The sequence below is a fragment of the Herpailurus yagouaroundi genome, unplaced genomic scaffold, assembly GCF_014898765.1.
Source record: "Herpailurus yagouaroundi ecotype Mexico unplaced genomic scaffold, PumYag 140, whole genome shotgun sequence".
Lineage (NCBI taxonomy): Eukaryota > Metazoa > Chordata > Mammalia > Carnivora > Felidae > Herpailurus > Herpailurus yagouaroundi.
The window spans coordinates 47,945,019-47,959,170 of NW_024412395.1; the positions used below are offsets into that span (position 1 = coordinate 47,945,019).

The window sequence follows — 14,152 nt, forward strand, 5'->3', positions numbered from 1 at the left end:
AGAGTATAGCAATGTCTTTAAAGTGTTGCAAGGAAAGACAAAAAGGTAAAGCTAGAATTCTACAGAAAGCAAAAGTATTTTTCAAGAATAAAGACAAAGATATTTTTATTTATTTTTTTATTATTTATTTACTTATTATTTTGACAGAGAGAGGCAGAGACAGAGAAAGAGAATTTACTTATTATTTTGACAGAGAGAACAGAGTTGGGGAGAGGCAGAGAGTGAGAGAAGGGGAGAGAGGATCCTATGCAGGCTCCACATTGTCAGCGCAGCACCCCACTGAGAACCGTGGGATCTCATGAACCGTGAGATCATGACCTGAGCCAAAGTCCAGAGTTGGATGCTTAACTGACTGAGCCACCCCGGTGCCCCAAAGATATTTTTAGGTGTTTCAGATGGAAATTTAGATCTTCAAGAAGAAATGCAGAGAAAGAAAAATGATAAATATTTGGGAAAATATAAAATATATAAAGCTAATTACCAAAACCAGGAAATAGCCCAAGTCCATGAAGTGAATAGACAGAAAAATAAAAACTGGCATATCATATAATAGAACACAGTCCGACAATAAATAATAAAAAAATGAACTACTGGTATGCATAAGGAGGACTAAGTCCAAAAATATTATGATGAGTGAAAGAAGCCTGTCAGAAAATACTACAAACTACATGATCCACTTTATATGAAGTGCCAGAACAGACAAAACTAATCTCTAGGGGCGGAATAGGAACTGACTGAGAGGGATGATGGAACTTTCTGGGGTGATAGCAATGTTCAACAGCCTATTAGGACTTCAGAGTACACAGGCATACACATTTGTGACTACTGATCAAATGACACCCTTAAAATTTGTGCATTTTACTTGGTTTTACCTTTAAAAAGCCCATAAACAAATACTGGGTTCTAGTTAAATATATGAATTATGAAGTGTTTATGCGTGAGGCCTGCTGGTATTTGCAACTTATTTTGAAAGACAATATGAAAATGTGAAGAATTGATGGATAGTTTGAGGAATGCATAAATAGATAAATGATAAACTAAATATTATAAAATGGCAATTGAAGACTCTAGGTTCTAGGTGTGTGAATGCTCATTATACAGTTCTGTCAATTTTCCTATATGTTGGAAATATTTTATAATAAAAGTTTGGGAAAAAGTTTGGTTTTGGGGCTAGATTACCTGGATTCAAACCTGGGCTTTAGAATTTTCTGCGACCTTGAGCAAGGTACTTAACCCCTCCATTCCTCAGTTCCTCAGCCATAAATGTAAACACTAAGTGCTTACTTCATAGGGTAATGTGAGCATTGAAAGAGTTAATAAGTATAAAGTACATAGAACAGTGCCTGCCAGGTACTACACAATAAATACTAGGTATTACTATTTTCGTCCTTTAAAGCATGGTATTTTTATGTTTAACCATCTTTTTTTTTTTAACATTTATTTATTCATTTAGAGAGAGAGAGAGAAACAGAGACAGAGAAAAAGTGGGGGAGGGGTAGAGAGAAGAGTGCGACACAGAATCTGAAGCAGGCTCCAGCTTCTGAGTTGTCAGCACAGAGCCCGACCCGGGTCTCGAACCCAAGGACAGTAAGATCATGACTTGAGCCAAAGTTGAACACTTAACCGACTGAGCCACCCAGGTGCCCCTATGTTTAACCATCTTTTTAATTGAAATTATGGCCCTATTTCCTGGAATTTATAAAAAGAATATGCAGAATGTCACCTAATTTCTTACTGATAAATCAAAGTGATGATAATATTCAATTATAATAATTGCAGTACTATGTCATCCTTAAATAATTTTTCAAACATAAGGAGTTCCACTTTTTACATTTTCTTTTGCTTTATTTATTTAATCTCCTTTATCATCAGACTTCTAGATTTTATTCGTGCTGCTTACAAGTTATTTGCTTCTCTCTGCTTTCTCTTCTAACAATTGCCTCTAGCTTGTTAGGTATAAACACCATACTAATCAACTGTGAGGGGGCAGCCCAAGATCTCCAATGGAGAAAGAAAATCAACCTTACTTTAAGTGTTCTGGCACTTCACGGGGCGCCTGGGTGGCTCAGTCGGTTGAGTGTCCAACTTTGGCTCAGGTCATGATTTCGCGGTTTGCGGGTTCGAGCCCCGCGTCAGGTTCTGTGCTGGCGGCTCAGAGCCTGCAGCCTGCTTCGGATTCTGTGTCTCCCTCTCTCTCTGCCCCTCCCCCACTCACACTCTGTCTCTCTCTTCTTCAAAGGTAAATAAACATTAAATTAAAAAAAATAGGGGCGCCTGGGTGGCGCAGTCGGTTAAGCGTCCGACTTCAGCCAGGTCACGATCTCGCGGTCCGTGAGTTCGAGCCCCGCGTCGGGCTCTGGGCTGATGGCTCAGAGCCTGGAGCCTGTTTCTGATTCTGTGTCTCCCTCTCTCTCTCTGCCCCTCCCCCGTTCATGCTCTGTCTCTCTCTGTCCCAAAAAAATAAATAAACGTTAAAAAATAAATAAATAAAATAAATGTTCTGGCACTTCATAAACCTTCTCCCTCCTCCCTATCCCTAAGCGTCATTGTTTTCTTATCCTGAGATATAGCTGGAAGGGTTGAAATTGATGAAGGTTGACTCCTGGATAAATAAGGAAGAACACACATCTTTTTAGATTCCCAGATTCCATGCAGGTTTAGAAGAAGCTGATGGTATTTCTCTTTACCATAAGTATAATCTAAAACATGTCACAATTGTTACCCAATGACTTAATGTCCCAAGGGTATAACTATTTCAATGTGGGAGGACTAATTGGAAGGCAGCTTGCTGGACAGACCTACCATGTGATGGAAAATAGCCATTTACTCCTGTAAGCATGCAAGCTCTAGTCTCCAAAATTGGCTCAGGCTTCGCTCCATTTATTGCATAACTAATTTATATTCCTGGATTCTTCTTGTATTTGTATCTCTTTACTCCAGTGTGATGATCACTTTCTTTATTCCAACTATTTTTCTTGCCCTGTTATTGTTTTACTCTTTCCTGACTTAAATGACTTCAGATTTATGGCTCTCATCTTTTTATTATCTGTGGTTGGGTTCTGCCCAGAGTTCAGCCAGTTTTGGCTAAGGCTCCTCAATATGTGTGTCTGATCCAGGGTTGACCTACTGGGTCCCCCTTCTGGGCTTTTGGTGGCTTCAGACTTCCTGATTGCTCACCTCCATCCTTCCTTAGTTCCCTTGCCCTCATCCCTCTCAGATCCCTGGAGTACATTATTGGAATATATTCTCTTGCAGAAAGAACTATGTTATTGTTTTTATTTGTACTTCTACATTTTAATATTTTAATTTCAGATATATGGAAAAAATGAACTTTAATTTTTTTAAAAGGTTGTTCTTCATTTTTATATGTCATATAGGGCAGTACATTTAACCATGGTGTTTCTTTTTGACATAATTTATTTAGCAATCATTTGTGGAACATATGCTTATTAAGTGCCAACACTGGAACTACTGATAAAATACAGTCACTGAATTTAAGGACAATGAGAGACAGACTTTTAAACAAATAAGAAGCAAGTCATCTTGGTCATCTCTGAAAACTAAGCTTTAAGAGCAACAAGGACTAAAAATCATCTTCAACATGTCAAAGTTTCCAATAATCTCAGAACAATTAATGTCTCTCTTCTTGAGGGAGGATAAATCTAGGACATTAAGCTTCAGAATGATACAATCAATATACACAATAGAATTAGAAGTTCATAACAGTGTCAGATAATAAACTTTCCCTATTTGCATCTGATTGCAGAGCTATGAAGAACAATGAACAGAAGGAAAACTTAGCGACAGTTGAAATACCAGGAAGGGATGCAGTTGACTAGGAATAGGATGCCACTATGCCAGTGATAAAGTCAATAGAAAGCGAGGTTGCCAGGAACACAAAAATGAAGTTGGTTTTGCCTCAAATATTCCCAACTGAGTCTTGCAGGACAAGAAAGGTTTTGGTTTCCTACCAGTGAGTCTGGGAAAGGGGTCTAACCCAACATTCTAAACCACTCTATGTCCCAGATGTCTCCAGATGTTCTCAAAACTTCTACTGCTTTGTGAAATTGGCTTCTAGACTTTCTGAATTATCCCTTGTTACTCCAACAAAATGAGAAAGTTGTAAAGGAGCCAGGATCTTCCTAGAATTATATTTATAGTGAACCCAATCTGTCATATTCTTGACCAAAAATTTCTGACCAGAGCCCATTACAGCTCAACAATTGAGAGAAAAATATGCTTTGTTCCTTCCCAGAGGAATGCAAAGGGGCTCTGTTATGCAACCAGACTCTATAACTTGCCTTTAATACTGAAGTCCTTGATGCATCTGGCTCCCCCAATATGCAAGACCTGATTTCCTTCTGTTTAAAAAAAATTCAAACTGGCACTCTCCTTGGAGCTCTTGGGAACACTCACAACTAGCTGATCTCCATGAATATCCTCTTAGTCTGCATGAAACTGTTACATCCCCATGAACCTTCACTGTTGCCCACTTTTTGAGCAGTAGAACTAAGCTCGTAAATCCACAAACTATGCCCCAAATCTGTGACCAGATGGAAGAGTTCAAAACCAGTTGTTTTGTATGGCCCACCATAGTCTGCTCTGGGTTAGCTTGAGATAGGCACAAGACCTTCAACAATGTACCAGACCTCGGGCAGCTGACTAGGTAAGGTAGTCAAATCTGCAGTTCACAAATACTGGGGCTTCTGAGAGGACAGAGACGGTGAGAGGATGGTGGTGCTGAGAGTTGTAAGGAAAGAAAATCCTCTTAATGCAGTTGATTTGAATTATACCAGTCTTTCACTGCATGTTAGAAATCTCCTGGTGCTAATATTGAAAATCTAGGAGGCAGCAACCCAACCCGAACAGATAATTTCAGAATACCTTGGGCGTGGGCCTCTTGAGATGAATCTAATGCAGCTTGCTAGACAAAAAGATTCTCTTTTGGCATATACCCAAGCTTCTTCCACCCACCTTTATAAAGCAAGCAGAGACATTACATTTTGGGGGATTGTTTTTTCTTGTCTGAATTCCTAACTACGAGAGGTGGAGAATATACTAGAATTGCTGAGGCAAATACCTGCTTTAGAACATAACTTCTCCAGAAGATCCACATATTTTTCACTTCTTTGGGCACCTTTTCCCCCCTCATCTCTAAAATAGTCCTCATTCTCTGGATGCCTATTTGGTAATGATCTTACCAGATGTTGTCATTTTGTCACAGAGGTCCTGGTGTAAAACAGCTCTGATGTGTGAAATCAAAGAAATGCAGCTGTGACATCCACCTTATCTTACTTCCAGTTCCTTCCAAGATAATTTCCAATACATCTGATCTCATATTTAAGTAGCATGGCCATAAGTCACAGTTTGGGGGACAGTTTGGATTCATGTTTAGTGTTGAGAGCTAATTATTAATAGCACTCTCTTTCCTTTTCCAAAGCATCTTTAATTGCATGATGAATGACACAGCCATCCAAGAAGTGAGCCAATGCTCAGCCTCTTTATCTGAGTTCCTAGGGAAGAGGCTATATGGAGAATATTGTATATCAGCAACTGCAGCTGTGTCGTCTCAGAGACAATGAAGGACAGCCAAGAAAGGGGTGCCAGATGTTTTTCCTCTCTCCTTATTTCATTCCCTTTTGCTTCCCCGTCCCTTAGTTTGATTCCCTGAGTGGAGCCTGACAGGCATGCAGTCAGGCTGGGCAGACAGATTCTGCACATGTAGGAGGGGAATTCCCAGGACAGCCACAGCTTTCTTACCTTTTTCCTACCTTAGGGAATGGAAAGCCAGCATCTAAATAATCAACCTTTGGGATTGCCAACCAAAGGGAAAGCAACCTTCCCTATGCTTTCTGGGAAGCTGGAGCTGATCCTAGGGATGAGCTAGGTTAGCTTTGCCAAAGAGAATTATGAAATGTTCCACTCTATACTAGATGGTATATATTTATTTCCTCTCCTAATATATTTACTAAAAGATTTAGAGTAGCTTACAAGAATGTAGGCCATATAGCAAGATAATATAAATGAAGAAAAATGAGGCAAAAATAAAAACAGGACAGTAGATCCACAGAGTAAGGATAATATCCCAAATGCCAATTTTACTCTGACATGAAATAGGAAATAAAGGGTAAAAAGACTTCTCGCTTAGTTTCCAAAGTATTTTCAAACAATTATGCTCTCAATCAGACATAGACAATGCATCGAGGCTATTGTGCCAATGACATTCAGATAGCTCTAAAAAAAAAAAAAGTAACAAGAGTAATGACAAGACTGATAAACAAATTAACTTGAGACTGGAAGGTACTACATGCATAAGTGAAGGAGACAGAGTTGATGTGATCATTAAACAGAATCTATATTGTTGAAAACTTAGGAAGCATACCTGCTTTGGTGACATGACCAATTTAGGTTGACATTTTTGTTCACTGAAACCACTTAAATGCACTTCATATATACATTATGGCTTATATTTCATCCTTCCCACATTCTATAATGACTCAGAGCTAAATTCTCTGGTGCCGAGCCTTTTCCCTTAGAGCTTTCTATGACCTTTCTTTTTCTCCAGAGTTTAGAACTTAAATGATATTACAGGCATTGATTTTTTTTTCTTATGGAGAATACAAAAATAATATCATTGTCTTTTAGGAAGCCGAAAGCTATGAGGAAAGATGACTGAAGCTCATGAAATTCTGATATATATGGATAAAAATTAAAAGAACCAATTATGTTTACAGTAAAGCTCTAGAAGACATCACTGAGACTCTTCTTAACAGATGCAACCTCGATATGGAAGCGATGTACACCCTCATACAGTTTACCTGAGAGTGTAAACAAGCATTTTTTTCTGTTTAGCAATAGTTTCTAAAATAAAGTTGCATGTGCTCTTTGGCCCAGCAATTAAGTTGTCTTATGAATATTCTTGTTGAAGTTTGAGATGTCACATTTGCAAAGATGTTAATCGCAACACCTTAGGGTGGACAATCAAATAGTCCACCCTAAGGAGCTAAAACCATGAATTTCAGTATGCTGCTATATAGAACACTATTTAGTAATAATGAAGAATGAGATATGTCTGTGCTCATATGAAAAGATTTCCAAAATAGATTACTAAAAAACTTAATGTTGAAAATGGCTTTCATTGTTCGCCTTTGAATAAAGTATTTTATAAGAATTATATGCATACTGTTATATATGCTAGTGTGTGTATGTTTCCCCTCTGGAGAAAGTAAGCTGTTACATCTGTGGAAAGGGGTTGAAAAAATTTCAGGGGATTTTGTCATATTTCTATCCTACCTGAACATAGTTTACCACGTATATGTATTACCAAAATCCAGAGATGAAGACTTTACACACTGAAGGCTCAGGAATAAAGGACAGATTGATCAGAGTGGCACCAAACCACCTGGAATTTTGTAGCTGTCTCTTCATCTTGACTTAAGCTTACTTGGTTTTCTGCTTTGGGATCATTTTTCCACTTGAGCTTCTTACTTCCTTAGTTGTGATTACCTAACTCCTTCTCTTTTACCTCTCCCTAGCATACAGTTTATCTTGCCAGACTTAATTGACTTTTTCTCCTTTGTCCTTGGACCTGAAATCTTCCTGTAGCTCTGCTTTGCTCCCAGGTCAGCCTATTTTGGCTTCAATATATCTACTTAATTCTGGACTCCACTCCTTCTGACAAATTCAGCCAACTATTCCTAGAACATATCATCTTGCAGAGGAAAATTGTAAATAAGTAACTTTCTCAAAAACATAAGTATTGCCATTTTGTTTTGGTAATATTCCTTAAGAATTTTATTCTTAAGGAATAAAGGCATTTTTTCTTTTATTTATATTTCTTAATATTGCTTTCTTAATATTTCTTAATATTCCTTATATTTATATTTCTTAATATTCCTTAAGAATTTTATTCTTAAGGAATCCAGGCATTCTTCTGGATTCAAAAGCTAGGAAAACAGCTTTGTAAATAGTTTTAAATTATTTTTTTTCAACGTTTTTTTTATTTATTTTTGGGACAGAGAGAGACAGAGCATGAAGGGGGGAGGGGCAGAGAGAGAGGGAGACACAGAATCGGAAACAGGCTCCAGGCTCTGAGCCATCAGCCCAGAGCCTGACGCGGGGCTCGAACTCACGGAGTGCGAGATCGTGACCTGGCTGAAGTCGGACGCTTAACCGACTGCGCCACCCAGGCGCCCCAACAGCTTTGTAAATAAATGAGCACCACCAAAAATCCCAGCAGACAGGTCCCATCTCTCCTTAAATAAAAATTTCTCTTTTGAGAACTGAATTCCCCCCAGATCTAGTAAACTTGGATTCTAGTAATGGTTCATTAAAATAACCAGGAGCTGGGGTCCTTGTAAGTGTCTTCCTTCCAGACAGGAGGAGTGCAGGGTGGTACAACTTAAACTGAAGAGAAGAAATCTGGAAAAAAAAAATGTCATGACAAAATCTGAGCATCTGGTCTCAAATTCACTTACCTGAATCAGCCCAAAGTAAGCTCAGTGGACATTTGAAAGCCCTGAGGAGATGCAGGACAGTAAGTCACTGTGTAAGATGGAGTTTCACCAGGCTGAGCCATTATGACTAGCAATGGAGAGGGGGAAGGCTTCCAGGAACATGAAGGAAAGCTGCCTGGTTTTAAGTATGCTCACTTGAGCTTCTCTATGGCAACCTCATGGTTCACAAGCATGGTTCACTTATTTCTATGGATACAACAATAACTTCCAGGCTGTGTCTGTCCAGCCCACCAAAACAAGCATGTTGGGGAAAGGCCAGAATCTTTACAAAACTAATTATTCTTGTGACCCTAGTCAGTCAGACCCTTGACCAGAAGAAACTGGCCAGAGGCCATTTAAGAGCTCAGGAAGGAAGAATGAATTCTTGCCCTTGCTAGAGTAATACAAAGGAGAGATTGTTATGCATGTAACTTCTATAGTCATCAGCAATCCTGAGAACTTTTGGGCTATGGTTTTAGATGTGACCAGATCTGTGAAACGCAAAATTAAAAAAAAAAAAAAAATTCCCCAACTGGTACATTCACTGGAACGCTGGAGGCCTCTTAGAATTGGCCACTTGCCTCTGCTCCTGATCACTCTGCAAGAGTTGGTCTGCATTTCCAGGATCTACTCCCACCCCAAAACTATTCCAGCTTTTCAAATGTAGAATCTAGCACAAAGATACCCAATCCCTTTTCAAATTGGACAGCCACTTTGAAACATGTTAGGGTGAGACTAATATGGACCAGAACCAAAGTTCTAGCCTGTAATCAGGTGCTTGGACCCTGCAACCTCTGGGAGAACTCCAAGAATCAGAGACTGGTGGATCAGGAGCCTCACTCTGGCATTTGAAGTAGAAGGGAAGAAATATTCTACTCAGTACTATATATTCAATCAGGAACTATGGCCCCCAAATCAGCATCTTCTGGTTCTAGTTTAAAACCAAATGCTCTGTCTTAATCTCAGACTTTTAAAAGCCATAATTTCTCTGGCCTGGGCAGTGGGGAGCAGTTAGGGGGTGAGGCGGAGATTTTGTTTAATGCTGATAGTCAGTCTGGCACCTAGCTGGCATACAATCAAAGCTGTCCACAGACTGGTTATCCTCAGCTAGCAATAAGTTGAGTCAATTCAGTCAGAAATACTGCATATACAACAGGGATAACTGTTTGCCAGACAGAGGAGAGATCTCCCGTCAGCATGGAGTACAACTAGAATAAGCCTGATTTATAAATAGAAATGAATGAACAAATAACATGGAAATCATGATCCCAGTTGGGTCAAGAGATACTGATCAGATGAAAAACATCCCTACAAGCCCTCATATGAAAATGTTTTCTTTAGCCTTAAAGGTTTCCTCTTGCAGCATTGTGGAGGTGGGGGCTTACTTGCCTGGCCTTGGTTAGCCGACACTAATAGAAGAGAAAGGGGCCAACTCCAGGAAAAATGAGATTTGTCTGTATAAATTCATATGGTGGGTGACTGCATTGCTGATAGTTAGTCAGCATGGGTGGAGCTTACAGATGTCCTCTCACAACTGACCAAATGATGTTGGTTATTGAAAATGGTAGGACCAGACTCCCAGAAATCAAGAACGTCCTTTTTATACAAATGCCTCCACCATAAGCTTTCAAGACAGAGTCTTGGTAGATATAGGGTTGTCGGTCAGTCTCTGAGTACTCTGGTTGTGGTGTAGATCCTGTCATAATGAGATCTAGGGCTTAGGCATATTAGGATACTTCCTCCCTAAGTAAGGTTGTTTTCATTTCCAGAGTGCTTCATCCTACCTGGGCAAAATTAGTGGGAGTGTATATCAACTACCCTACAGACCCTTTCCCACAGGAGGTTGTAAGACAGAATGTCCAGTTCCTAGGTGCTTGTTTGGTTCTACCTTCTGATCTCTAGTGGAGACTTATGGACAGCAGCAGGTTCTGGGGCATGCCTATATCATCTGGGGTCTATAGGTCCCTTTTCCTGAGCCTATACCCAATTTCAGGTTTTATAATTTTCAAACACATCGATGGGAAAGAAGGGGCTCACAGTACCTCTTACCTGAGTCCAGGATTATAATGAACCCCAGCAGTTAAGAATAGAATATTGTACCTAAACTTTCACTTCTCCTATATTAATTATTGGACCAAATAAATTCAGCAATATCCAATATACTTACATCCCAAGGAAGTAAGACCACATACCTAACATAAAATTTAAAACTAAAAACAGGAGGGTAACACATATTTTGAGAATATTTGAAAGTATTTAAATATGAATTGTTAACCATGGCACACAATTTTTTGAGGATAGAGTCTCATGTTTTAGAATATACTTTAAACTGTAGAAGTGAGAGATCAGGACCTGGAGAGATCAAGATCTGGATTTGAATTTCTTTTCCTTTAGTGCATTGTAGTGAGGCTGTCAAAGATCCTTTTATGTTTATATTGAACTAGACATAAAATGAGAGCTAGAATAGTGAAGTGGATAAAAACACAAAAATGATCCCTTATACAAGCAACAGTTACACATGATATTATATTCACAAAACCTTAATGTAATTTGTGTCATTTAGTCCTTAACAGGATATGCAAGTTTTTGATGTGTCATTTACAAATAAGAAGAATAAAGCTTAATCAAAAGTTAAATAACTCTTTTCATTTTTGAAAATGAAAATTCATCTTTATCATTCTAAATCTTAAAGTCTTCTTCACTGGACCTTTAGCTCATTTTTGATTAGCCAAGTAACCTCAACAAATTACCTATGGGTCTTATCTTTATTTGTAAAACTAGCAGCTGGACTGTAGAAACTTTAATTAGGGCTGGAAAATGGCAGGTGCATAGGACTCTATTTATTATAGGGCCCAGATTCCTTTTTTTTTTTTTTTTTTTCCTTCTGCCATAAGCTATTCTCCTGAACAAGAGCCAGGAAGAAAAGTATCCACAAAAAGTACCACCCAGCCTTTTCATTTCAAGACAGTTTTCTGACCAATATCCAAATTTGACTCCATCATTTCCATTAATAAAGGGAGCATATCCTATTGTTTTTCCTGCTTTCACCAGTATCCTAAGTATCCGAGGCAACATACAACCAGAGTCACAATGAATACATCATCACTTCTAGAAGAAAACCTCTAGAAAGTATGTATTTTATAGACCTAAACAAGGCAACAACAACAATGACGACAACAACAAACCTGTTGATACAAACAATACCAAAATGTCAAGCCATTTAAACTGGGCACACCATTTCCCATTTTCTATTTTTCTTTATTTTTAATTTTTTTTATCTATGCCTCTAATTTTATACTGTTGATTCATACGTGAAAAGCACCAATCTTAAAATCACTAAGTTACTTAAAATAAGAGACAAGATTCCTTCGAAGTATACTCCATCCTGTGTAAGCTTTTATTCCTTCCATTCCATCATTGTGTCATGGAACCTAAAAGTCATTGCCATTATGACTAAAATTTTACACTAACAGAGCATCTGGGCTTCCGAAGCTTACCTGGTGGATGAGAAAAACTGACCACATACACAATGCAGAGTAAACATCCGCAGACCACTGCTGCTCTTGAAGTAGCTTGCTTAATTCAGGTCCAGAATCTAAATTTACTGCTGAAGACCCTAAGGGTGTGTATGGGGTGGGGCGGGCTGGGGGCGGGCTGGGGGTGGGTGGTAAAAGCTGGCAGCAGATGGCCGCAATCACCATCCCGGGGGTTGGGCACTGAGCAAGAAAAGGGACTTACTTGCTACCATGTGTCTGGTCTCCAACAGCACCTGAGGGAACCCTGAGAAGCAGAACTGGCTGGCTGGATCTCTTTTCTCCTTCTGGGCTTCTTTTTCATCCAGGATCACTCTGGCTTCCTGAGTTCTGGTTGCTCAGGAGGTGCTCCTCAGCTGGCGTTTGCCCTCACCGGCTGATGCTACTCAAGCCACGACGGCTCCTTGGTAAATGGGCCCCACTGACTTGCCAGCTAGAAACTGCGTCTCTGGGGCGGCTGCTCAGCCACAGATCCAGAGACCCCTCCTGGCCAGATGCGCAGTGGAGCAGCGCCTGCCGCCTTGAAGCTGTTTTTGTGTCCTTCCCACTCCTCCCTCCCCTCTCCGAGCCAAGCCACCCTCTCCCCCGCCCTCATTCCCAGGCCGGTGCGAGACTTCCTCCGGAGCGGACGTGGGCGGGGTGATGGAGACAGAGACCAGCAGCCGCCACTGCTGAGGCCAGAACAGCAGGCAGCTGCTGAACATCTCCTCCGCAGCTGCCAGAGAACGGAGGGGGCGAGACGAGGGAATCGCTGAGGAGGGGGAGGAGAGAGAGTTCTGCGAGGGCAGGAAGGATGGAGAGAGGAGGCACGGCGGGATGCAGCTTTGACTGTGGAGCGGTGGGAATAGGAGGGAGGAGAGGGCCGGGGAAGAGAGGAAGGGGAACAACTCAAGTTTTAGCCTTTGGGTGCTTTCTCTCTCGCCTTGCCCAGGAGAGCTTGTCAGGGGCAATTATCAGCCTGCATTCAAATCTGAACTTTGCTTAGGTGTGGGGGTGGACGGGGGTTGGGGGGGGGAGGTAGCTGTTTAGGAAAGCGTGGCTTGGAGCTAACCACAACCTCACTCTAGATTTCTTTCCCACTCTGGTGATGTGAGATACGAAGGGCAGAGGAAAACATTATGCATACCTGGAAAAACTGGTGTGCAGAAGTCTGGGGGTGAAGGGAAAAGGTGTTGGACCTTCTTTCCCAAGTGGACTTTGGAAACTTTGCTATGCCATAGAACGTTCATTTTATAACCCTGTCTTGTTTGAAAATGGTGAAGTTTCCTTAAAAAAGAAAGAAAGAAAGAAGGAAAGAAAGAAAGAAAGAAAGAAAGAAAGAAAGAAAGAAAGAAAGATAGATTTCTACAACACACCAAGAAAAGATAACAAAAATGAGGAAAAGGGAAAAGAAATCATGTATGCTACTAAAAGGCTCCAAGTTTATATTCCAACGTGTGGGACAGAGGGGCAAAGTGGAACTAAACTAACATTGGTTCTGTGCAAATCATGTCAGAGACTGCATGTTTCATCCACGATTCACAGAAGAGGCCTTGTGACATGTACTTTCCTGGTTTAAATTTTACACGTTATAAAAAATTTCAAACATAAACAAAAATACAAGGAATATATAATAAACTCCTATGTACTCATCACTCTGCCTCAATCACTCTGCCTCAACTATTGTCAACATGTAGCCAATCTTGTTTTATCTATACTTGCCCTCCAACCTTGGTTTAGCTTCAAAGTAGTCCAGACATCATATCATTTTGTCCAAAATTATATCAACATAAGCTTCTGAATAAAAACTTTTAAAATACAACCCACCCTCAAATACAATCCAATACTATTATCATACCTAAAAATTAACAATTACTTCATAGTGTCAAACATCCACTTGATTTCTTTTTAGTAGACAATGTACAGATTACCATCTTCTCTTTCCCACACTTTGTGATGACAGTACAAGTGAATTTTCTAATGCATAGACGTTTCCTTTGGGGTAACCCAACTTATGTATTCCTTTCACCCAGGAAAATCTATGCATATTTCAGTACATTCAAACATAAGAAACATTTAACAAATTTAATAATAAATATTTTAAAGCTTAAATAAGATACTTGACATAAACTGCTTTGTATAATG

At 39.8% G+C, this 14,152-nt stretch overlaps 1 protein-coding gene across 5 annotated transcripts in view; it reads right to left on the reverse strand.

Annotated features, from left to right (window-relative positions):
* SCN7A (sodium voltage-gated channel alpha subunit 7) overlaps window positions 1-12,752 on the reverse strand; it is a 78,779-nt gene extending 66,027 nt beyond the window's left edge. The window contains exon 1 of one of the 5 annotated variants that reach the window (XM_040475271.1): window positions 12,234-12,748. In XM_040475271.1, coding sequence (XP_040331205.1) covers window positions 12,234-12,243 — 10 coding nt within the window. In that variant the 5' untranslated portion in view covers window positions 12,244-12,748. Of the gene's footprint in view, window positions 1-2,027; window positions 2,110-8,477; window positions 8,655-11,992; window positions 12,096-12,233 lie in introns of those variants that run through there. The other 4 variants (XM_040475274.1, XM_040475273.1, XM_040475275.1 and 1 more) reach the window with 4 other exon arrangements.
* Window positions 12,753-14,152: the final 1,400 nt, after the last annotated feature.